Source organism: Grammomys surdaster, unplaced genomic scaffold, assembly GCF_004785775.1.
Source record: "Grammomys surdaster isolate TR1022 unplaced genomic scaffold, NIH_TR_1.0 199, whole genome shotgun sequence".
Taxonomy (NCBI): Eukaryota; Metazoa; Chordata; class Mammalia; order Rodentia; family Muridae; genus Grammomys; species Grammomys surdaster.
The window spans coordinates 959,285-984,546 of record NW_021604644.1 but is presented as its reverse complement, the minus strand read 5'-3'; the positions used below and the strand labels follow the sequence as shown (position 1 = coordinate 984,546).

The window sequence follows — 25,262 nt, the reverse complement described above, 5'->3', positions numbered from 1 at the left end:
ATCGGAGAGCTGGGACTCTCTTTCCCAGTAAGCCCTGTGCCCAGGACGACCGAAGCAACTGTGCGCGGGGCTCTTCGGGATTGGAAGGGGCCGCGTACCTCTGTGCCTCTGGGGACAGGAACTACAATTCCCAGAGGGCTGTGCGGCTGCGAGCTTCAGGCTTCATCTTCAGCGCTCCCGGGCTATAGTGTCCTGGGGTCTGTTCCTGTGGGCGCAGTGGTCTAACTTGGCGGGAGGGCGGCCCTGTGAGGGTTGTGCCTCCTGGGGCGGCCCCAGGACGCCAGTCTTGGAGGCAGGGGTGAGTAGGAAGCGGTCCGGCACCGGCGGCTCGGGTAAGGATGGAGAGCACCGCCCCGGGCCGCTGCTGCGTTTCCTTGGCCCGCCTGATCTGAGGTGTGGCCTGAGCTTCCATCCCTGGCCTCCAAGCTGCTGCCTCTTCTTTCTGCGCTACTTCCTCCGTTATATAAGGAGAATCACCACTGGGGCTTCAGTCAATGACTTATCCAGGGTTGTTTCAGAGGGTCCGTGAAAGGAAAAGAAAAGGGAAGAGAAAGCGTGTTGTAAACTGTAAAGCCCAGTGCCTAAGTGACCGTGACCAGTTCTTACAGTACAATTCGAATTAACCAAGTAGTAAAGGATTTTAACTTGGTGTCTGGTAGCTTTCCAGAATCTTGTGTGAATATCCAGCCAGATCCATGTGCCTGGAAAGTTAGCCACATCGTCACTACCTAACACCTAGGAGGCATTCTGCATTTGTGGTTCTCCCGGCTCCAGTTGTTTGCTTCAGCCTTCCTGCTGCCTGAGGTGGCCTTACCCTTTTTCTTTCTGGCTTATCATCTCAAGTGTAACAATTTCTGACATTTGATTCCCCTGACATCTGTCACAGCCACCAAATCTTTCATCCTAACCAGAATTGCTTTTTCTGTGTGTGAGCTCAGCGCCACTACGTTTGCATAGTAGCAATTAGAGCGTTTATTGCACAGGCTTATTTTATAATTATTTAATGATGATGATACATTTTAAAGCACTAACAAAGTGGCTTTGATTCCTTACAATAAAAAATTACTTATTGGGGTAGGGACAGCAAGGAAATTAGCATTTCTGCTAAAGGAGGAGGAAGAAGAAGAAGGAGAAGGAGAAGAAGACAACAACAAAGAAGCAGCAGCAGCACCTACAGGAGGAAGAGGAAGGGGAGGAGGAGGAGGAGGAGATGATGACAATGATGAAGAAGAAGCAGCACCTAGAGGAGAAGGGAAAAGAAGAAGAAGGAGATGTCGACAATGATGAAGCAGCAGCAGCAGCACCTAGAGGAATGGCTTTCCCAGGGAGACAAAATTAAAGTGTAGTGGAGCCAAGATTTAAACCCACTACTAAATGCAGTGGTCTTATCAATATAACATTCATTGCATTCTCTGACCTAACTCAAGTTTCATTAAAATTAGAAATTTATAAACAGTAGGATTGGTTATGGTGGTACATGCTTGTACTCCCTGCACTTGAGAGGCTGCGGTAGAAGGCTCAGGAGTTTAAGGCCAGCATGGGCTACATAAGTTCCCAAGAAACCTAGTCTTTAAATTTCGAGATCTTATCTTGAAAAAAAAATGGAGAGAAGAAAGAAAAGAAAGGAAGGAAGGAAGAAAACAGAACTCGTTACTCCCTGAAGCTAAACTTTGATCTGATTTACCCTTTGGACTTGAGGCTCACTCTATGATGTTTCATTCAATAAACTTTCACTTAGCACCAGCTGAATACCTATTACTGTGCTAACTGTTAAAATTATGGTTAAGCACATAGAATTATTAAAGAGATAGAGATAACTATTTTAACAGTTTTCAAAGTATCAAATAAGTGTTTTTGTTGTCTGGAATGCCTAAAACTCTGTTCACATTGGATCCACAATGATGTTTTAGAATTCAGAAATACCTAGAATAGTTGGCACTCTACTTGTTAAATAAACAAAGTTAACCTTTTTAATTTTTCATATTTTCAAGATCTAAAGATACTGATGATCATTAACACAACTGGACCAGGAACTCAATTGTATTCTCCTACTTTTACCTCAATTGTTTTGTAGTCTCTCAAGTGATTTGGTACAATCTTACATGACACTCTTTGTTCTAACATGACAGACATGCTCAGACAAAACAGAAGTGTCTCCCAACACCATCTTCTGTATTTTTTACCTGCAATGTTAACTCAGCAAATTAAATGAAAAGCTAACCTTTACCATAATTTACTATTTTCTAAATTAGAACAGCAATTCTTGTCAGTTGCAAAAGAACTGTGTCAGAAACATATGCAAGCATATGTTTGCATTGAGTCTTTCTACAATGTCAGATTTTAGTGAATGACAATAAATACATGAAGTATAGTGGGTCCAATGGTAGCCTTTTGCTAGCTAATGCCGCCTACTTTGGTAATCTGGCCAGGGCATCTGTTTTGGGTTTTTTTTAATTCCAATCTCAATTACTATTATTAACTTTCATATCAAAATGGCACACAGTAAATATGCAGATATGTGATTTATAGAATAAATACAATGTAAAGAAGCTACGACAGTGCAAGAAGTTTCAGAAGTGGACTGATCAAAAATTCAAGCGTATTCTGTTTTGATAAGTAACCGCTCTAAAACAGTTTTAGAGCAAGTTGTTGGCTGTTTAAATCAGACCACAAGAGAGTCAGGGTAGAGGGAAAAGATATAGTCAGCTGCAGAAACAAGAGGACAGAACCAGATTAGAACAAGAACAGTAGATTCAGGTCCAGACAGGCTAGCAGGTGGATGGGCAGAAAGCAGCCAAGTAGGGCAAGTCACCAGCCAAGGACCCAGCTGACCCTCCAGGAGAGTTGAGAACCATGCCTGCCAGTCCTTGATGCACACATACACTAGAATTCAGAAGATAGTTTGGTGAGAGCCATTGCCTCTGCATTGCTAGGTGTCTTCCACTCCATGGTAAGGAAGTTACAACCCATCCTTGGTCTGACATGTCCAGTAAGTCCTTGGGGCTGGCTTCCTTGGTATGATTTTAATATGCTCATATCCTTCCATGGTCTCGGTATACCTTGGAAAGTTTATAGGATGCCACCCTCTCTGTTCTCAGAAGTAAGTCATTTATTGGTCTGTGCTTTATGAGTGGTTGCTGGGCAGGAGTTAGGGTTTACTTCCATCCAGGAGCACAGTCATTTTCTACCCTCAAAACAGAGTTGAAAGCAGCTAATGAAGTGGAGTGTCTCAGGACAAGGCACAGGCTAAAAACCCTCTCTTTTATACAATATGGAGTAACTTAAAGCAGGATACTATCTAACCTCAACAAGTATTGCATGGAATCACATTACTACGGTAGCATGTATTAATCTTAGAAGTCAGTGTGACTTTTAAACTCTATGCCTAATGGAAATGTCTTCTTTTCTCGTTCCTTGAGAAAGATATCTAAAGAACCCAATTTTCTAATCTATAGTTAAGCAAGTTGTATAAAAGCCATCTAATTTGCCACATCAGCAGTTGTAGAAGTAGGAGTTCATATTTGGAACTCATAAGACAAGTTTTAGAAGTATTTTCTGCTTGTACTCACTGCATTGTCTCAATTTTCATTTCAGGTCACTAGGGTTGTGGAGAAAACTATGAACATATCAGAAGATGTGCTCTCTACGGGGTCCTCACTAGCATCTCAGGTTCATGCTGCCGCAGTTAATGGAGATAAAGGTGCTCTTCAGAGACTCATTGTTGGTAAGCAGTTCCCTGTAAATGTAAATGCTGTATGTGGTTGGGGAGATGGTTTATTTGGTAAAGCTGTCTGTCAAACCATGAGAGCCTGAGCTGAGATTCCCTAGTATCAATGCGGAAGCCAGTGTGGTACATCTGTAATGCCAATGCTGATGTGAGGCAGACAGGATCTTTACAACTCATCACTGGTCAGCCTGACTGAATTGATGAGCTCTAGGTTCAGTGCCTGTGATACAGCTCAGCAAGTAAAGGGACTTGCTGCCAAGCCTGATGATTTGAGTTGGATTCCCGAGACACATCTGGTGGAAGGAGATAAACGACTCTTACAAGTTGTCCTCTGACTGCCACATGGGCACTATACCACACACACACACAGACACACACACGCAAAGATACACACAGAAAGATGCACACACACACACAGATACACACACAAATATACACACACAGAGATACACACACAGATATACACACACACACATACACACACAAACCCCAAATGAATATATGAATGTAATGTTTTTTAAGGAGAAGGTGGAAAGCAGTCGTAGATGACAGCCAGTGCAGACTGGTGGCTTTCATGTGTACATGGTTACATATACAGATAACAAAGAGATGAGACTGATAAAAACAATTCTGTTCTTAGAGAGTTTACTGATCATTTACATGTGTGATATACTTAAACATTTAAAAACATATTAATAGTTATAGTTTATTCCAGTGCTTGGACAAGAAAGAAATTAAATCCTGAAGGTTTACAACATGGATTAGAATGAAGCAAAAATTACTTGATAAATTTACTATACAATGTATTCAAAGTATTTAAGTCTCTAGGGAGAACATTTTGTTCTCTCTAGAACAAAATGAATATTGTACAGAATTAAATCCAAAATGGCTAAAAACTTTCCAGAATTGTTAAAACCTCCAACCCACATAGTCACAAGTTTCAAAAGAGAACAAATAAAATGGAAATAAACATTATTTGTAATGTTAATATGTGCTACTGTTTGGTGACATCTTGATTGATTACTTGGGCAGTAAATTCAGAAATACTTGAACCTTCATTCTCGTTTCATTTTACATCCCCACATTTCCTACCTGTGAACTCTAACCTCTTGTACGCCTCAAGAGTGTTTCTGTTCTTTGGGACTTTTCTCTATACTCTGTATTCCCCTGCTTCCTACCACCACCGTTTTGGTTTGTTCTCCACTACTAAACAAACTCTTACTTCTTTAACGATAAAATAAATGATTCCAAATTTTGTGTACACCACAAATGTTCCTCTCCCTCTTTCAGACACGTTATGCTCACTTCACCTCAGGCTGCCTGCATCCATAGCTCCTCCTTGGAACTTGACATCTGGGACCTTCACATCACTCGTCTGAGTGCTGTCATTGAACTAAAGCACTTGCAGCTCACTTACTAATGAGAAGCAGTAGTTTCTCCTCCTCCCGAGCCTTGCAGCCTCTTATCTTCCCCGAGCTTTAACCACCAGTCTCTGTGTTTGTCTGTCTCCCTGTTCAGCCTTGATTACTTGGTCTACTACTAAAACTTTCTCCTGGAAAAATTCACGTTTTTGCTCACATCCTGTTTTACCTAGCAATCATACTTCTAAATCTGGATGGACCTAATCTATAAACCCTTGGCAACTCCAGAGCAGTCAGTCATAGCTTGAAAATGTATAATATGCCTGTTTATGATCCCTGCTTCAGAAATCGCTCTACACTCAGCTGCCTATCATATCACAGTCCTCTGTTGTGAATGCTTAGTGCCTTCCTTGTCTGCTGAAATCTCGGCTCCCTGATCCTCCTCCTTCTTTTCTCAGATAATACTGTGTGATCCCTAGAGAAAAGGAGACATTAAGTAGGAACTCCTTCATCTTGTAGAATAATATCTACAAATCTCCCTATATTTGTACCTATTTCCTGACAAAATGGAAAATATTCAGCTTCCTGTCAAAGGTCAGTTCTTCCTGCCAAGTTCTTTATTCCCTTCTTCCCGGGGAATTCACTATACTTTGTTAAACTTCTGATGACATCTTCAACCGTTTTTCCATTCTTCTATTAGAAATTTTCCTTAATAACATTTAAATGTGCTGTGGTTGCTAGTAGTTAGAAACACCGTCTCTGTCCTTTTATCTGCCTGTACATATTGCTATATCTCTCAGCTTTGCCTTACAACTGTATTGATGCACAGCTAAACTGCCACAGCAATGAATTGAAGAAGTCAAATATAAAATCTTGCTCATCATAGTAGTAAAAGGTACATGGGATAGATAGGAATCTCTGCTTCACAGAATCGGCCAGAGATACTGCCTGAGCATGGCTCTGCAGAACACAGCATTTGTGTGGTTTGCTTGGTGGTTAGAAGGCAGACACTGTCTTTGCAGTGAAAGTCATAATTCTCAGAATGAGTGCAAAGAAAGTAATTTATGAAGAAGGTAGACTAAAATTAAGGACAGAATCATACACTAGGACAAAAGAGGCTGAAGAACCAGTCTTTTCCAGGTTAATGCGATACCTCATTAAAAACCAGAGTACACAGTTCCAAACAAGCAAAATAAGATGTAACCTCCTCAGAGTTAAAGAACAGTACGTTGTTAGCTCTCCAGCAGTCACTTTGTTATCTTGCAGGTGTTTGTTGGAGACACATTTCATTTGGCTCAGGCTGACTCCAGACTCCCATTGTAACTTGAGGATGACATTGATCCTGAGCCCCTACCTCCTACAGGCTGGGATTTTAGGCCTGCCCCTGTAATACCTCCCTTTGCTCATTCTTTTATTCTTTTCTGTTTTGAGAGTCAAGTCCAGGACATGGCACATGTAAATACATATTATACCCCTACACCCATCTTGACTTTATAATAATCATACTCTTGTTTTCCCCTTTTTGAATTTTTACTGAATGTTTCAGCTCTGCTTGATCTGAAAAAGAAAATGTCTGTATTGTTACAGTCTTTCCTGACTTATAAACTCTTTCATTTCTTGTCATCATGCTTGAAACAATGTTTAGAAGACCACTTGTACTTCTTTGCCTCTGCAGCCTCCCCTTGCACAAGTGTTTCCTAGGAAAACTTGCTTTCTTTCAGCTTCTCCTTTCTCCCAAGCCCTTTTCCATCTCAAAGCTTTTGCCTGCTATTGTCTGTCAGACTAACTCTTAATCACCGTCATGCTCTGTACCATAAAGCCACTTCTTCAAAGAGAACTGCTCCAATAATCCATCTCAGTTCAATCTCCGCGTTGCATCCTCTCCTGGCACTCCAGAGGCTTCCATCATAGAGTATATAGATGACTATTTTAATGTCTTTCTCTTCCACGTAATCTAGTGACTTCTGCAAGAGTAGACTGAATATTTAATTTGTTACCATATCTAGCACAGTATTTGACACATAGTAGGCATGTGAGAAACATTTGTTGAAGAAATGGGTAAATATTATAACTGTTATTTAATTATCTTTTCTACCCAGTAGTCTATGATTACCTTAAGGGCCAAGACTAAAATTGAATTGAATTGAGTTGAATTAAATTGAATTGAGAGACAGATTGAGACAGAATCCCCTGAGGTGGGAAAAATCTGAATCAGAGTACCTCAAGAAAACAAAGAACCATACAAGATGACTTCTTCATTATTTTAATGAAAAATTAAATATTCAAAAGAAAACAAAATGTGTAATTGTGTTAGTTCATTCATATAAATTAACCAAAATGTTTCATTGTAAAACTTGAAACTTTCCTATCATTTAATATACCCAAAAGAAAATTCTTAAAAACTAAAAAACATAACATGTAACAAGTATAGAGCTAATGTTTTTGTCACCTTGGCCAGGAAACTCCTGTCTCCTTGTTATCTGAGAGACATTGCTGGTCTTTTCCACACCATGCTATCGCTATTGTGTTTCCTGTGCATGCAGCCACGCCTTTATTCTGTGGCATTTCCCAACTTGTGTATGTTCATGCTAAAATATCTGTTCTGTTTGATCTTAAATTCAGTCTATTTTAAATACCTTTTTACATACCACATGTTTGATGATCGCTACATATGTGCTATTTCTCTTTCCTAAACTAGTGTCATAGTACTACTAATGAATTATTTTTCTTGGATCTTTGTTCACCAGCTGCTCAGTGACTTCATTCACTTTAGCATTTTCTGTTTTCCCATCTCTGTTTCCATGGAGAAGTATGCCAGAGATGCGTTTGATTCCATGGAAACGGATGACTGTCTCTTTCTACTTACACAACTAATTAAATCGAACACTTTCTGAGCTGCCCATTGTCCTGGAGGAGACTGAAGAGGCCGCCTCTGAATGAAACATCTTTTTAGTAGCAGTCCTTACTGTTCCACCTAACACAATGCTGGCATGGATGCTCTAGCATTTTCCGCTTCCTAGCTCACCCACTGACCCATCAGCTACAGCTTTTATTACACTGTCTACCTTCTGAGCAAGCATAATTTCTCTGAATCATTTCCCCATCTCTGAATCACTTAGGATCTCTGAAGTTAGATACTGAGTGAGCCCTGTAAGTGGCAGAGTCCAGGTACTATTTCAAGTATTTCTTCCTTTACCTCAACCTTTACCTTAAATTAAATTCAATATTTTATGAGATGTAAAATTGTTATAGCAAAATATTTAATGATTTAAATTTTCTAAATGTGATTGTTAAAACACAGTTGACACTCTGCTAACAGACTCAACTAATTGAAGATTGGAGATATTTGGGGTTAAAACTTGTCTATACTGGACAATGTATAGACTGTTTTCTTGTCTTTTTTCTCCAGACAATATTCTAAAATGACTCTGGGACCTTTACATTGTATTAGGTATTATAAGTAATCTAGAGACAATTTAAGAAACATGGAAGAACACTACGCCAGTACTATGTACTTAAAAAGGACTTGAACATCTACAGATATTGGTAGCTAGAGAGCCTAGAACCATTAGCATCCCCTGGACACCAAAGGAAGACTATGTACATGATTATATTGGCTAGTATTAGTAATAAACTTAGATAGCCTTCATAGTTATGGCTTATGTATCGATCACTGTGTTATGTATTTTGCAACTCATCAACAAATTTAACAATACATTCAAAGACTTTTGGGAACTTCTTCCTATTAATAGTTATTTCATAGGTGAAGAAATTGAGAGGTTAAAACATTTGTCCTATATGTAACAAAACTGGGAGTGCAGCCAGGAAGTTTGAGCCTAGAATTCATACTTCTAATCTATGGAACTTCACTGTGTGGGTACAAGTCTCTGCACACACATGCACTTCCATACTTAAATGTAGGGAATAAGAAAGAAAGAACAGTGTAGCCTTGGTCCTTAGCTGATGAACTGAATTGTTATCTAAACTGAATTTGTCTTAACATTATGTTTGGGGGAGGGTGGGGAGTGAACATGCCTGTGTGCATACACACAACAGGGTGGATGGACCATAGACTCTTTTGGCAGTGTTGTAAAGCTTATAGACCTATCTTCAGGGAAAAAAAAATTAGATCTGAAATAAAATCCACAGGATTCCAAAGGAAAGCCAATAGATTACCATATAGTTATTATATATTTTAATACTATATCACAGCAATAGCATAACTTTGGAACATATTCAACAGCAAAATCCAAGGGACAGGTCTCTCAGGTGTGGTAATTCTGAAGTAGTCATAGGTGCAAGAGATCTTTTAAGATATTTGCAATGATTATAATGGAAAAAATTCTTAGAATCATGTTATAAATCCTGGAGTACTCTCAATGACAGCAAATGCCTTCCCTAGTCTGTGACATTATGAAGAGTGGGGGAATTCATGAAGGCAGATGAAATAAGACAGCCATGATGTCACATGAAGGTGACATGCTAGAACAAGCAGCAGGATATCTATCAGTGGGGATGGTTTATTTTACAGGGCAATGCTGTGGTACTGCAGTTGTGGATTGGCACGACTGTCACTGCTAGTGATGGCATTCTTCTCAATTAGAGCTGGAGCTCAGGTTTCTTCACAGACCAGCCCATTAGCTACTCAGATGCTGCTGCTTCAACTAGCCTTACAGTGACAGAGATCGAGCAGTGACTTCCTGACACAGTTCCACTCAGCCTTCCAAGCCGTGCTCAGATGCTGCAGAATGCCAGCCCCAGCTAAACAAGCCCCAATTGGTCATGGAAGAGAAGCCATCTCCACAGCTGCCAGAATAATTAAAACTGTAAGGCACACTACCCAGCTGCTTCTATGTTAGCTGTCCCTGAGAATGGCCAGCCTCTCTCATAGGCCCCACCTCCGTAGCAACATGTCAATGTTACTTAAAATTCCCAGGCACCAAAATGCTTTATTTGTCTCCAAAATATTATTATTGTGTGGACTTGATCAGTGTTGGTTAATGCTATAATTGAAGAAAATAGAAAGAGATTAGGATAAGTAGATAAAGCCCTCTCTCAGGTACTTTGTTTGGGCTGCAAACCCCTGAACCTCATAGTATTCTTATTACTCAGAAGCTAACTAGAAAGTCATTATGTGTGCCCCACCCTATTCCATCCCCAAGTGACCCAAGGCAGGACCCATAATATGTTTTTTCTAGTAGTGAATAAGGGATGCATACTTTGAATTTCTTCAAATAGACGACTTTTGCCTCAAAGGCCCAACATATTGAATGGTGGTGGCATAACTAAGGCTTCCCATTGGGGAAATATAACCACTAATTAAACAAAAGCAAAGTCTGCCAGGGATTGAAGTCAAGTGTGAAGTTTTCCCTGTATCACAGGAGACAAAGGAGGAGGCAGCTGTGAGTCTAAAGAGCTCTCAGCTAAGTAGTAGAACAATGTGTTAGCCCCATGGTGCTGGCTTCACTTTGACTCTGAGGAGCTTAATCAATTAGGATTATGCCAGGATGTAGTGATCCCTTGATTTACTTCATTTATTCTTTTTTTTTCTTTTATTGGATATTTTCTTTATTTACATTTCAAATGTTATTCCCTTTCCAAGTCTTCCCTCCAGAACTCCCTATCCCATACTCCATCCCCCTGTCTCTTCACCACCTACCCACCCACTCCCACCTTCCTGCCCTGGCATTCCCTTACACTGGGTCATCGAACCCCCTCAGGCCCAATGGCCACTTCTCCCATTTATGTCCCAACAAGGCCATCCTCTGCTACATATGTGGCAGGAGCCATGGGTCCCTCCATGTCTTTGGTTGGTGGTCCAGTCCCCGGGAGCTCTTGGGGGGGGGCTGGCCTGTTGAGACTGTTGCTCTCTCCAAGGGGCTGCAAACCCCCTCAGCTCCTTCAGTTCCTTCTCCAACTCCTCAATCAGGGACTCTGCACTCAGTTCAATGGTTGACTGCAAGCAAACTTGAAGTAGTCCCACTAAAATCAGGGATTAGACAAGATTGCCCACTCTCCCTATCTATTCATTATAGTACTTGAAGTTCTAGCTAGACAACAAAAGGAGGTCAAAGGGATACAAATTGGAAAGGCAGAAGTCAAAATATCACTATTTGTAGATGATATGATAGTATACTTAAGTGACCCCAAAACTTCCACCAGAGAACGCCTAAACCTGATAAACAACTTCAGCAAAATGGCTGGTTATAAAATCAACTCAAACAAATCAGTAGCCTTCCTATACTCAAAGGATAAATGGACTGAGAAATAAATTAAGGAAATTACACCCTTCACTATTGTCACAGATAATGTAAAATATCTTGGTGTGACTCTAATCAAACAAGTGAAAGATCTGTATGACAAGAACTTAAAGTCTCTGAAGAAAGACCTCAGAAGATGGAAAGATCTCCCATGCTCATGGATTGGCAGGATTAATATATGTAAGAATGGCTATCTTGCCAAAAGCAATCTACAGATTTAATGCAATCCCCATCAAAATTCCAACTCAATACTTCATAGAGTTAGAAAGAGCAATTCTCAAATTCATTTTGAATAACAAAACCCCAGAATAGTTAAAACTATTCTCAACAATAAAAGAACTTCTGGTGGAATCACCGTCCCTGACCTCAGGCTGTACTACAGAGCAGTAGTGTACCATGGTATTGGTACAGTTAACAGGCAAGTAGGTCAATGGAATAGAATTGAAGATCCAGAAATGAACCCACACACCTATGGTCACTTGATCTTTGACAAAGGAGCTAAAACCATCCAGTGGAAAAAGGACAGCATTTTCAACAAATGGTGCTGGTTCAACTGGAGGTCAGCATGTAGAAAGAATTCAAATTGATCTATTCTTATCTCCCTGTACAAAGCTCAAGTCCAAGTAGATCAAGGACCTCCACATAAAACCAGATACACTGAATCTAATAGAAGAGAAAGTAGGGAAGAGCTTCAAACACATGGGCACAGGGAAAATGTTCCTGAACAGAACACCAGTGTCTTATGTTCTAAGATCAAGAATTGACAAATGGGGTCCTTGGTGCTGTGGCTGTGTGCTTGATTAGGGTGCTGCTTTTAGTCTTGTGGCTTTTGGAAACCCCGTGTAGACACTGCCACCTCCTCTTGTCCTCACCATGTTCCTCACTTGGTCTGAGTACGACAGGGGTGTGAATACTTTTTCTCCTGAAGGAAGATTATTTCAAGTGGAACATGCCATTGAGGCTATCAAGCTTGGTTCTACAGCCATTGGCATCCAGACTTCAGAGTGTGTGTGTCTAGCTGTGGAGAAGAAAATTACCTCCCCGCTAATGGAGCCTAGCAGCATTGAGAAAATTGTAGAGATTGATGCTCATATAGGTTGTGCCATGAGTGGGCTAATTGCTGATGCTAAAACTTTAATTGATAAAGCCAGAGTGGAGACACAGAACCACTGGTTCACCTATAATGAGACAATGACAGTCGAGAGTGTGACCCAGGCAGTGTCCAATCTGGCTTTGCAGTTTGGAGAAAAGGATGCAGATCCAGGTGCCATGTCTTGTCCCTTTGGTGTAGCATTGTTGTTTGGAGGAGTTGATGAGAAAGGACCCCAACTGTTTCACATGGACCCATCTGAGACTTTTGTACAGTGTGATGCTTGAGCAATTGGCTCTGCTTCAGAGGGTGCCCAGAGCTCCTTGCAAGAAGTTTACCACAAGTCTATGACTCTGAAGGAAGCCATCAAGTCTTCACTCATCATCCTCAAGCAAGTCATGGAGGAGAAGCTGAACGCAATGAACATTGAGCTAGCCATGGTGCAGCCTGGTCAGAATCTCCACATGTTCACAAAGGAAGAACTGGAGGAGGTGATCAATGACATTTAAGGAGGGGCCATCCTCGAACTTCTGTGGGACAGTTTAAGCTCTAATTGCCCTTAGACTTTATTCCCAGCTCTTATGTTGTAGAAAATATCCAGTATATGTGTGTGTGTCTTTTTATGATGTCTGTACATAACAGCAATTCTGAAATGAAAAAATTTTAAAATAAAAAAAAAGAATTGACAAATGGGACCTCATAAAATGGCAAAGCTTCTGCAAGGCAAAGGACACTGTCAATACTTCATTTATTCTTGTGACAACATTTCCTAGTTAGGTTTGCTTTCTTGAGCTTCCAAGGAGAAATCACACTTTAAGAGGAATTATAATATTATACACATTTTCATCTGAATACTTCTGTGTTTATAGAACCCTAGCAAATATTAACACCTGCAGAGTAACCCTTTCTCATGAAAGACAACTCAAAACTAGCCATACTACAGCATATTCTTTATAAATATTACCCTGCTGTCTAGGGCTCACACTAATGAAATAATCTTGTATACTTATGCTCTATTTTAGGTTTGTAGTGAGTCTAGGCTTAAATGAGACTTTACCTATAAATGAAGTAATAGTTCTGTGGAATCTCTGGATTCAATATTGAAGACATTGGTGGAGAAAATAACTAGTATTGCTGGATCACTAACATGACTTTTTCATAGATACTTCTCTTGTCAGACATGCTAACTCAAATGCAAAACTTGTTTCCCTCTTTAAAACGAACATTATAAAAAAGACAACATTCCTCCTATAGGAAATATGGCTGTATTTGAATTTCAAACAGTAACCTCTTTGTTTTGTTATTAATATCCACAAAACCAGTAAATTTTCTGAGAAGTTGTTGTACTTCCTAGGTCCCAGTACATCCAGGATTAGAATATGTGCTTAAGTATTTTTAAACACTAGCACAATAGTGGAAGGGAAATGCTCATGAACCTCATTCCTAGACAAGAACTTCAGTCAGCTAAGGAAGGCTGAAAGGAGGAGAAATAGTTCTCCCAGGGAACACCACACCAGTTGATTAAACAGTTAAAAAAAAAAAAGCCCTAAAAACATGTACATAAGAGTAACATTAAGCCAGGCGGTGGTGGCGCACACCTTTAATCCCAGCACTTGGGAGGCAGAGGCAGGTGGATTTCTGAGTTTGAGGCCAGCCTGGTCTACAAAGTGAGTTCCAGGACAGCCAGGACTACACAGAGAAACCCTATCAAAAAAAAAAAAAAAAGAGTAACATTATATGGACCAAGCAGGTTGTATTTATATATTTGGGAAACATACACCCCCCCACCACGCATACACAATTAAAGAAGAAGGCCATGAATTTGAAAAAAAAGCAAGAGTTAGGGTATGTGGGAAGGTTTGAAGTGAGGAAAGGAAAGAGGAAAATGATATAATCTCAAAAAATATATTTAAAATATCTATCATAATAGCTTAAATTCAGGGACAAAACAACCTAGGTGGAAGCACCATGTGCATCGCTGTTTCCTCCAATAAAATATTTCATTTGCTCAGGGCCCCTCCCATCAGCAGAATTCAGGCCAAGTTACTGCATAAGCAACTGACCTTCTGTCACACAGCGTATGTGCAGTTACTCCCAGCCAGTGTAGACATACCTGGTCATGATCATTACCTGTGACAAAAGCAGCAAAAATTTTCACCGAAAATGCATGGAAAAAGCTAAGGCTTCTTTATTTTTGTTGGTTTTAACTTTAATGACATATCACATAGTGAGCTTCCCTTTTTGTATACAATTATTTTAGTTTTTGACAAATATAAGTATGTATTCCCAACCACACATAATAGTATTGAAGATAAAGAGCAGTTCTGCCATGCCTCCAAGGTCCCCTGTGGCTTCTCTCAGTGCATCCCTCCCCACATTCCAGCCTTTTGTTTTCTGCCTCTACAATTTTCTTTATCCAAAATACCATATAAGTGTTCTATGTGACTTTTTGAAACTGATTCCTTTTACCTGACCTGAAGCATTTGCATTCCATCATGTGGGGCAAGTCTTGGGCTCGCTCCTTTTCCTTGCTGAGCAGCTAAGTAGTCCTACATGTGGGCATAATGTGCTTCGTTCACTGTCTAGAGAATAACTGGGATGCTTCTGCTCTCCACAGTTAGGAATAAACCGCCATAAATATCCACTGGCAGGTTTTTGTACGAACACTGGCTTTTGTGGTTTTCTTTCTCCTTGGTGTAAGTGTGGGGGTTATTAGGCCTTGTCCCAAGTGTTTATTTGGCGAATAAGAGTCTTCAGCCATGGCTCTGCTGCACAGGTGTGCATTCCCTGCAGCATTGTCTGAGCACCAGCAGTTCTCCATCCTCCTCAGCATTTGCTGTTGTTTGAGTCTGGGTTTGTTTTCATCCTAGCTGTGCTAGCGGACATGCAGCGGTGACACGTCATGGGTTGGTTTACATTACCATGTATTAATAGTATTGTAAACTTTTTCAAACTCATGTTGAGTAAAATGGCTGTTCACATGTTCTGCACATTTTTAAATTCATCATCTATCTTTTGATTACCCAGTTGCAAAAGTTCTTTACTCTGGAAAAAAGATGTTAATAGAATTGTGTTTTGCAAGTGTTTTCTCCAGTTTATTTATTATTTATTTATTTATTATTAATTTTCCCAGTTTATGCTTGTCTTTTTGTTTTCTAACAATGTTTCTCAAACACAAGTTTTTAAGTCAGGGTAAAATCTAATTTATTTATGGGTTATTTTGAGATCATATCTAAGAAATCTTTAATAATGGTCACAAAGGTATTCACCTTTGTTTCTAAAAGATTCATATAGTTGTACATTTAAATCTGTGGTTCATTTGGAAGTAATTTTTCTCTTCTGTGTAACTTATGGACTAAATATTTATGTCCTCCTAGAATTCATACATTGAAATCCTAACCTTGGGAAATAATTTAGGTTTGGGGAGTGAACTCTCACAAATGAAACTACTGCTGTTATAAAGGGGAACCCACAGCAACTGGAACAGGACTATCCCAAAAGCTATTGCCTATATGTGGGATATGTTCTTCTAGCTGAGCTGCCTTGTCTGGCCTCAATGAGAGAGGAAGTACCTAGCCACACAGAGACTTAAAGTGCCAGGGGGGCAAACTCGGGGGATACTCACTCAGAGGAGAAGGGGAGGATAGGGGAAGAATTGTGGAAGGGGGTGACCTGGAGAGTGGCAGTGAGCAGGATGTAAAATGAATACGTAAAAATTAAATATTAAGTTAAAAATAAATAAATAAGGGGGAATCCAGATAGCTCTCTAGCTTTTTTCCCTACTATGTGAAAATATAAAAGTGTGCCGCCCAGAAGGGGGCCCTCACCAGAGCCAAAACCTGCTGGCACTATGATCTTAGGTTTCCATTCACAGAATGATGTAAAATAAATTCCTGTGGTTTATGTCATGCAAACTGTACTCTCGTGCTATACCAGCCTAACCTGGTAGCAAAGTGTAGGTGGAAATGCTTTGGTTGTTTTTTGGTTTGCCTATGAAAGCCAGGTTTTTCCAGCTGTGTGTATTCAAAATACTGCTCTGCAGTTTGCCTTTGCAGCTTTGTAAAATCCAATGAATCATATACATGCAAGACTATGTCTAAAACTCTCAGATCTGCTTATTGATCCATATGCTATCTTGATCTATAGGCTGTTACCACACCATCTTCATTACTGTAGCTCTGTGTCTTCAAACTGTGTAACATAAATGCTCCAATTTTAGTCTTTCTCTTGAAAATTATTTTTCTCATTGCCATAGATGGAACCCAGGGTCTCAATGGTAGGCAAGTATTCTCCTACTGAGCTTCATCACCAGGCCCTGAAATAAATTTTTATCTTTACATTTTTGTCTTTCCATAATAATTTTTTAAAATGTTTGTACAGAAATTACTTTGAAGAATTTTTATACAGTATCTTAGTACTACTTTATAGGAAGGAATAACTTTAAAGTTGATTTCTTTAACACATAACATATTGTAAGAATTTTCTAATGCTGTCTAAGAAATTAACACAAATTTAGTTTAAACCAGCAAATACTTATCTTGCAGTTTCTGTGGGTCAGGAATCTAAACATTGCTTAGCTGAGCTGACAGAGTGTCAGCAAGGGCGGCTCTCACCTGAGGCTCAGAATTCTCTTGCAAGTACACGCTGGCAGAATTTATCTTTGTGTAGTTTTAACATTTATGGCAGCTTGCTTCTCTAAGGCTATCAGAGAAGCCTCCCTCCCTCCTTCCCTCCCTCCTTCTCTCTCTTATCTCACCTGATCTCATCCCACTTCATCTCCTCATCTCATATCATCTCTAAATTATCCTAAAAAGCAGCCCAAGTGGTTGAAGGTATAGTTTGGTGGTAGCATATTTGAAAAACAGGTATAATCTCTGAGTTTGATTCCCAGCACCACTGTCAATCAATCATCAATCAGTCAATAAAAAGACACTCAAGTAAATCTTTCATGAGTAACTTCTTAAGGTTCAATGATTAATTATATCTTCAAACCCCATCACATTTACTACAAAACAGAAGATAATCATGGGAATGATACCCTACCACGTCCATAGACTGCCCTCACTTAAGAAGAGGGGATCATACAGGGCATGTATTCTGGGAAGAGGACACCCCAATTGCTATATTAGTTAATTTTTGTTGCTGTGATAAAACACTATGAGCAAAGGCAACTTATGATACAGTTTATTTTGGCTTATGGTTCCAGAGAGCTATTTCCATAATGGTAGAGAAGGCATGATAGCAGGAGAGGGAAGCTGAGAGATCACATCTCAAACACACACCAAACACACACACACACACACACACACACACACACACACACACACACACACATGCTCCACTGACATACTTCCTCTAGCAAAGCTCTACAAACTAAAAGTTCCAAACCACTCCAAATGGTGCTACCAACTGGGAACCAAATGCTGAAGTACATGAGCCTATAGAGGATATTTTTCATTCAAACCAATACAGGTGCCATAACAGAATTTTGCCTCCTGTAAATACCATTAAAGATATCTATACCTTTAACAGATTACATCTTCCATAACATTTAACTATTTCTCTTAGATTAAATGTGTATGGGCATAAAATTATTTATAATATTACCTAGTTTTCAAACTGATTGTCTTCAGTCTGTACTAATACTTTTTCTTTCATTCCTTGTATTGGAAATCTGTTTTTACTCTGGCTTTTGTGTTACCTTGGTTTTACAGTGTTTGACTCTAGGGCCTCATATATTCAAGGCACATGTTCTATCACTGACTACAACACTGTCCCTTCTAGTATAACTAGTATAATCTGTTCTTAGTGATCAGTTCAATTGCAGATTTATTTTCCAAGAGCTTTTTACTTTATAGATTTTTCCCTTATCTTTCTCATTTTAATTTCACTGATCTCAATTTGTACTTTTATTATGTGCCTCCTCCTTTTCTTGGCTAAATCTGCTCTTAGTATACTAAAGTTTATCAGCATAGTTTATCAGTCTGAAACAGGTGTTCTATTCTTACGTAAATTTTCAGTGCTGTACATTTCCTTTGAAGCTACCCTTATGTGTAGGGCAAGAAGCCTGTATTGTTTTTATTTTTCATTTAGTAATTAATTATGATTTAAAATTTTCCTTAAAAATTCTCTTTAATCCATGGGCTATCTTATGGTGTGTTGTTCAATTCATAAGTATTTGATGATTTCCTGTTACAACCCTTATTGTTTATTATTTCCCTAGTTGTATTACTATCAGAAAACATACATGGTAGGTTTTCAGTCCTTTAATTCTTTTCCTCTGGGTCTGTTTGGAAAATGTTCTATGGTATCTGGCTGTCACTCCATAATGTTCAATAAATATTTGTTGGATCATGCTGTGTTATAATGATGTTTACTTCTCTATCCTTACAGGTATTGATTTTAGAGATTGTTGTTGTTATTTTTAAAGAGAGGAATGTTAGTTACGAAGTACAAATTTGAATTTTTCAGAGATTTCTAACTTATAAGTTTTGCTATATAGTTCAAAGCTATGTTTTAATACATATACATTTAGCTTTACTATGTATTTTCATTGAATTGATCTTTTTATAGTTATAGAATACCTCTATTTGGTCCACACAGTTATCTTTGCTTATTAGATATTAACCTACATTAATTCTATTGATTAGTGTTTACATGTTAGGCTTTTGCTCTGATTTTACTTTTAACCATTTGTAATTATACAGTGAATGGATTTTTATATAACTAGCATGTAGTTTGGTCTTTTTTTTCTGTCTCAAGTTTTTTTTTCTATCAGTGTGCTTACATAAAACATTTATATTTAATGTAGCAGCAGATGGTAGGGTTTAAGCTTTCAGTTTATGTATGCTTCTTCTGTTTCTAATATCTTTGCTTCCCCTTTATTGTCTTCCTTTCCATTTATTGAACAGTTTTAGTTCATCCCACTTTAACTTATATGTAGCCAACTTTTTCCTAAGTGCACCTTTGTTTTATAAGAATTATTTACTTTATGTATTCAAGTGCACACACTGTCCTCAGATGCACCAAAAGAAGACATAAAATCACATTACAGCTAGTTGTGAGGCACCATGTGGTTGACTGGGAATTGAACTCAGGACCTCTGGAAGAGCCGTCAGTTCTCTTAACTGCTGAGCCCTAAGTGCTTTATTAAAATAAAATTCACATTCTATACATTTTACCATTCCATACATTCCATACATTCACCAGTGCCCTAGGTACTCTTATTAAGATAAAATTCACATCCCATACATTTTACCAATCAAAAAAATATAATTTAATGTTTTTATTTATTGACATACTTAACATTAAAATAATTTTATTACCACTTCCTGTTAAGAAATTTTATACACCTTATCTGGGACTATTTCAAATCCAACAGATTCCTCAAAGCTAAAGGCAACTGCTAATGTCTCTGTTTGAATAGATATATTTGTACCAGACATTTCATATAAATAAAATCATATAACATATGGTATTTGGACCAGCTTCTTTCACTTAGCATATATTTTCAAAGTCTATCCATGTTATGTGTATATTTGACCATGATCCTTTTGTTGAATATTATTTCAGTTTGTGGACCTATAGCGTTTTGTTTATCCATTAATCCGCTGACTACTTGCAATTCCACTTTGGAGCTATGATGATTAGTACTCTTATGAGACACTTTTGAACCTGCTTTTGCATGGGCATACTTCATTTCTCTCGGGTATATATTTCAGAGTGGAGTCGTTGCATTAAGTTGTTACTTGGGGTTTAATATCATGAAGAATTGTTTTCCAAAATGGTGATACCATTTTATGTTCCTTGTGATAGCAGATGAAGATTTTGTTTTCTTCATATTCATATTAATATTTGTTATATAATATAATATGTTTGCTATGATTGTTATTCTAGTGTTTTTTTAAAAATTACCTCTACAGTGCTGTTGAGAAGGCTCAGTGGGTAATGGCCTTTGCTACCAAGCCTGATGTTTGATCCTCAGAACCTACATGGTGGAAAGACAGAATTTACACCCACGATTGTGCTCTGACTTTCGTATGTGTGCCATGTCATGCATACATGTACATGTGTATGCTCATACAAACAAAAATATTTTTAAATTCTTTTTATTATTACTTTTAATTATGTGCATGTGTATATTTGAATACAGCGTCCATAGAGGCCGGAGAGTTTTGGTCTCCTGAAGCTTGAGTTACAGTTGGTATGAGCCACCCAGCATGGGTTCTGGGAATCAAAATTGGGTCCTCTGCAAGAGCAGTACTCACACTTAACCACGGAGCCATCTCTGCAGCCTCATAAACCCCCCAAATTTAATTTGCCTCTACATAAATAGATAACCATATCATATAGTACCGTAGCTTTGTTTTTCAGTCATCAAAGCATAATTCATGAAAGGAGAATAATCTGCTGTATTCCCGGATACTGTCTGGTTGTATTTCTCCATTCCTGATAGTCTAGGTTTTTAATCACCTCCTTTTTCTTTAAAGAACTTCCTACATTAATTTATGAGGACTGTCTGATGACTTTAAATTTTGTTAGTTTTCTTCATCTGAACTTTGCTCATGAAAAATTTAACAAGGAATTATGAATTGAAAGTTTTGTTTTCTTGAAGAGTGCCACTGTCTCCTGGCCTCCTTTGTTTCAAATGAGACACATTCTGTCCTTTGAATGGCTGCTCCCCACGGTGAGTGTTAGGCCTCTTTGCTGCTTTCATAGTTTCTTTGTCTTCAGCTTCCATAAGTTTTATTTCATTGTTTCAACATAGATTCTTCTGGGTTTATTTAATCTGATTGTTTCTGAACTTCTTTTAATTGTAGAGCTTTGTCTTTTAACAAATTTGGGCCATGTCTAGCAGTTATTTCTTAAATTGTGCTTTTATTTTATTTTATCTTTTCTAAACTTTTGCATGTGCATATGTGCTTGTCTGTTCATATCATGTAGGTAGAGGTCAGAAACAACCTTAGGTATTAGTCTTCACCATTCACCTTGTTTGTGACGGGGCCTGTCTGTGTTCTGCTGTATACAGCTGACTCCATGACCAGAATCTTCCAGGGGTACTCTTATCTCTGCCTCATATCTTGCAATGGGAATAGGATTATAGCCTCATGCTACTGTGTCCAGCTTTTACTTGGGTCTTGTGGATTCAGACTCATGTCCTCATACTTGTGTGGCAACTGTTTCACCCACCAAGCCATCTTTCCAGTTGGTCAGCTGTTTTTAGTGTTTTATTGTTTTTCTTCTTGAAGCACTGATGATATATTACTGTTATTTTGTTACTGACCCCATAAATCTCAAAAACTGTTAAATCTTTTTGTTTGTGTCTTTGGTGTTTGTTATTCAATTTGAGTAACGTCTGTTGGACTGTTCTCATGTTTAGAGATTTGTTCCTGTATTATCTTCATTCTGCTCCTAAGCTATTTGGGGAGGTCTTACTTGTGCTTATTTTCTTTGGTTATCCACTTGTTTATTAGAACATTGTTGTTTTATGATTCGGCATGGTATTGCACACCTGTAGTCTCTGTACGTGGGATGCTAAAGCAGAAGTATGATGAGTTTGAGGCTACCATTGGCTACATAGTGAGATTCTGTCAAATGTATATATTTGAGATATATTATATATATAATTGTATAAGATTATATAATATAACATTATGTATGAATGTATATAAATAAATATTTAAAAATTTTTTCTTTGGCTTATATTTCTATTTCTAGTTCTTTCCAGAGACTTATTTTTACATTTGTGTCAAGAGTATTGATGATTGTTGGAGCACTATTGAAATAATTATTTTAAAAATTGTCAGGATTATGATATCTGGATTATTGCAGAGTTATTCTTTTGTTGATATTTTCATGACTCAGGTTATCTAGTAATTCGGAACTATGTCTTTGACATTTTATATATCATGAGACTGGATTCTTATTATCTATTTTATTTTAGAAGATAACAACCTGCTTTGCTTTAGAATAACATTCTTTTTCAATTTTATGTACTTCAGTTCAAGTGTCAGCTTAGTTTCCAGATCCCTTACACATTCATCTGGCCTTTCTTACTTCTGGGCTGTCTGTTCCAGGCTAGAACCTGGGCAGGATTCCACCTGTAGTTCAGTTTCTGGAGCTTTTGCTATCCTAATGCTAGTCATTTCACAGGAGTTGGTCAGGTTGTCCATGATCATCCTATGGACCAGTTTAAAGAACTGTCTTCTCTAGGCTCCTCCTCTCCATATCCCATCTTAGTCTGTAAGAGATGATAAGAAAGTAAGTACCTCTTTCCTGTCCTTAGCTTAATTTACAGTAGCTGGCAAGGCTCATCCCAAGCAACCAGTAGTCAGGAGAATGGTGTGTTTTCTTTTCATCTGTGTGCAGAGTAGAGCAGGAATAGTCAGAATCATGTGTCAGGGCTACCTATTTCTCAGTGTACCTCTGCCATCTACTCTCAGTATGTGTAGGTCAATAAACTTCTCTATGCTTCAGATGTCAGTAATGCAGGAATGCTACTATCTACCTCATAGACTAAATTAAAATGAAATAATATACAGTGGAATTAGCACAGACTCAATAATAAGGTTTTAGAAATTATATCGCCTACTTATATTAGTACTAAGGACAATTATTAAATATCACCCTTTCTTGTATTATAGGAAACTCTGCTCTTAAAGATAAAGAAGACCAATTTGGGAGAACACCACTTATGTATTGTGTGTTGGCAGACAGACTGGACTGTGCAGATGCTCTTCTAAGAGCAGGAGCAGATGTCAACAAAACTGACCATAGCCAGAGAACAGCCCTCCACCTTGCAGCTCAAAAGGTGAGAAGTCAAGTTACCTTAAAGAGGAGACTGTGTGGATGTTTGTTACTTTACTGGAAAAACTGTGCAATGAACAAATAAATGACAAAGGAAAGACACATAGGCTTCTGGGCTTCTCTAACAATAATCTATAAACTGTGGGTTAAAATACAGCTAACTGGATCTGAGGACATAATTCACACACAATATCCATGTGTGGCAAGAAGACAAAGACTAAAAAGAAACACAACAGTGTTGCCAGTGGTTGGGCTTAGTACTAGAAACGAGTATGAATCTTTGTGCTTGGCTTTGTTTTTTCCGTCATGAACATTACTTTTACAATTAAAAGTTTCATTCCCTGTAGAAATTTGTGGTATTAGACCCATAAGGAAATTTTTTTTCTAGTGTACATTTAGCTTTTTAAAAATATAAAGTTACATTGAAAGTATGGATGTAATTTAAAATTCACTGTTACAAGAGTTCTGATTGATTGATTGATTGATTGATTGATTGATTGATTTGAGAAAGGGTCTTACTATGTAGCTCTGCTGCCCTGGAACTAACTATAGATCAGGCTGGTCTCTATCTCACAGATATCTGCCTGCCTTTACCTCCCAAGTGCTGTAATTAAAGTCGTGCACCAACCACTACACCAGGTTCAGAGTTCAGATTTTTAAGATAAGCCATAGTAAAAACATAAAATAAGAAGCTTCAAAGTTAAAGACTTGCCTAAAAACCATTTTCCTCCCATGAAGTTTTGGTTAATAAGACATTCTTCTAGTTCATGTTATTTTTCTTTTTGTTACGTTAGAATTCATATTTTTGTAATAAAAAACAGTGAACATTAGTTAGATTGAGCATAAACTATTAGTGGTATCTTTCACTTAAAAATATAACCAGACAGAGCTGACTAATTGAAGGGTTAGAAAAATAGCTCTCCATGTGCTGAATGCATAAATAGAGGCCGACATTGAGATCTGCTGCTTACTGTGCACTCACCAGTGAGGTGTGTCAGCCTGCTTCCAGTTACTTCTCCTGAACTGATTTTCGTTACAGTATTAACTTCAGTTTTAACTGCTACTCAAGGACTTATAATATTTCACCTTGGCTTGTCAACTAACTAAATTATTCCCTGGAAAATAACTATATTTACCTTGTTATCATTTAAAAATAGGAATGGCCAGAATATTATGAGTCATTTAGGTGTGAGACTCAAACTTTTAAAAAATGTATTTATATGTGTATTTGTTTGAGTGCTCTGTTTGCATGTACACCTGCATACCAGAAGAGGGCATCAGATCCCATTACAGATGGTTGTGAGCCACCATGTGGTAGCTGGAAATTAAACTCAAGACTTCTAGAAGAGTAGCCAGTGCTCTTAACCCCTGATCAATCTCACCTGCCTGAGATTCAATTTTTTTTTTTATTGTAGATGGGAAGATCCTGACTAAGAAGATTTTTTTTTTTTTTTTTTTTTTTTGGTGGACAAGGTGAGGTAGGATGAGGACTTAAGTTGATGATCTAATATTATGACTTCCCAGAGAGTTAATGTGACCAGCATGGTCGACAGAGGACCTTGCCTCCTCAGTTAAGTTAGCTTTGTCAGATGCAACCCATTATTTTCTCTTGCTTCCTATTTTAGTGTTAATTTGGTTTATTGTTTGTTTGTTGTGTGGGTTATTTTTGTTTAAATGGGTGGTGTGTGTGTTTGTTGTTTTGAGACCGTGTCTTACAGTGAAGCATAGACAGATGTCAAACTTGTGGCAGTTCTCCTAGTGCTGTAATTAGGGATGTAAGCCACCATGCCAGGGTGCTTATTTTGATATTTTTTTAATTATTAAAATTCTTACTGTGTATTGTGTATACATGGTGTGTGTATAGACACACATGTCACAAAGCATACCTGGAGGTCAAAGTCAGTTTTTTCTTTCTACCTTGACTGGGTTTTTAGGATTGAACTCAGATTTGAGGCCCTCCAAACCTGTGCAGCAAATGTCTCTGCCTACTGTATTAATTGTTGTTCTACTGCTGTAAT

General features: G+C 38.3%; 1 protein-coding gene and 1 pseudogene across 2 annotated transcripts; both read left to right on the top strand.

Annotated features, from left to right (window-relative positions):
• The first annotated feature begins 154 nt into the window (after positions 1-154).
• LOC114623543 (inversin-like) lies at positions 155-24,705 on the top strand. 2 transcript variants are annotated; one of them, XM_028770203.1, is made up of 4 exons: positions 155-298; positions 3,595-3,724; positions 23,082-23,248; positions 24,660-24,705. In XM_028770203.1, exons 2-4 carry the CDS (start codon positions 3,619-3,621, stop codon positions 24,672-24,674), a joined length of 288 nt encoding a protein of 95 aa, XP_028626036.1. In that variant the 5' UTR covers positions 155-298; positions 3,595-3,618; the 3' UTR covers positions 24,675-24,705. The 2 variants fall into 2 exon arrangements, with proteins under 2 accessions (XP_028626036.1, XP_028626034.1); XM_028770201.1 differs by lacking the exon at positions 24,660-24,705 and having other exon boundaries at positions 23,082-23,346.
• LOC114623542 lies at positions 12,145-13,012 on the top strand (annotated as a pseudogene).
• Positions 24,706-25,262: the final 557 nt, after the last annotated feature.

Bases quoted from the DNA above. Each gene is read 5' to 3' on its own strand.
- LOC114623543 (XM_028770201.1), top strand. From the start codon at position 3,619: ATGAACATATCAGAAGATGTGCTCTCTACGGGGTCCTCACTAGCATCT. The intron at 3,725-23,081 runs GTAAGCAGTTCC...CTTGTATTATAG, and splicing joins TCTTCAGAGACTCATTGTTG to GAAACTCTGCTCTTAAAGAT.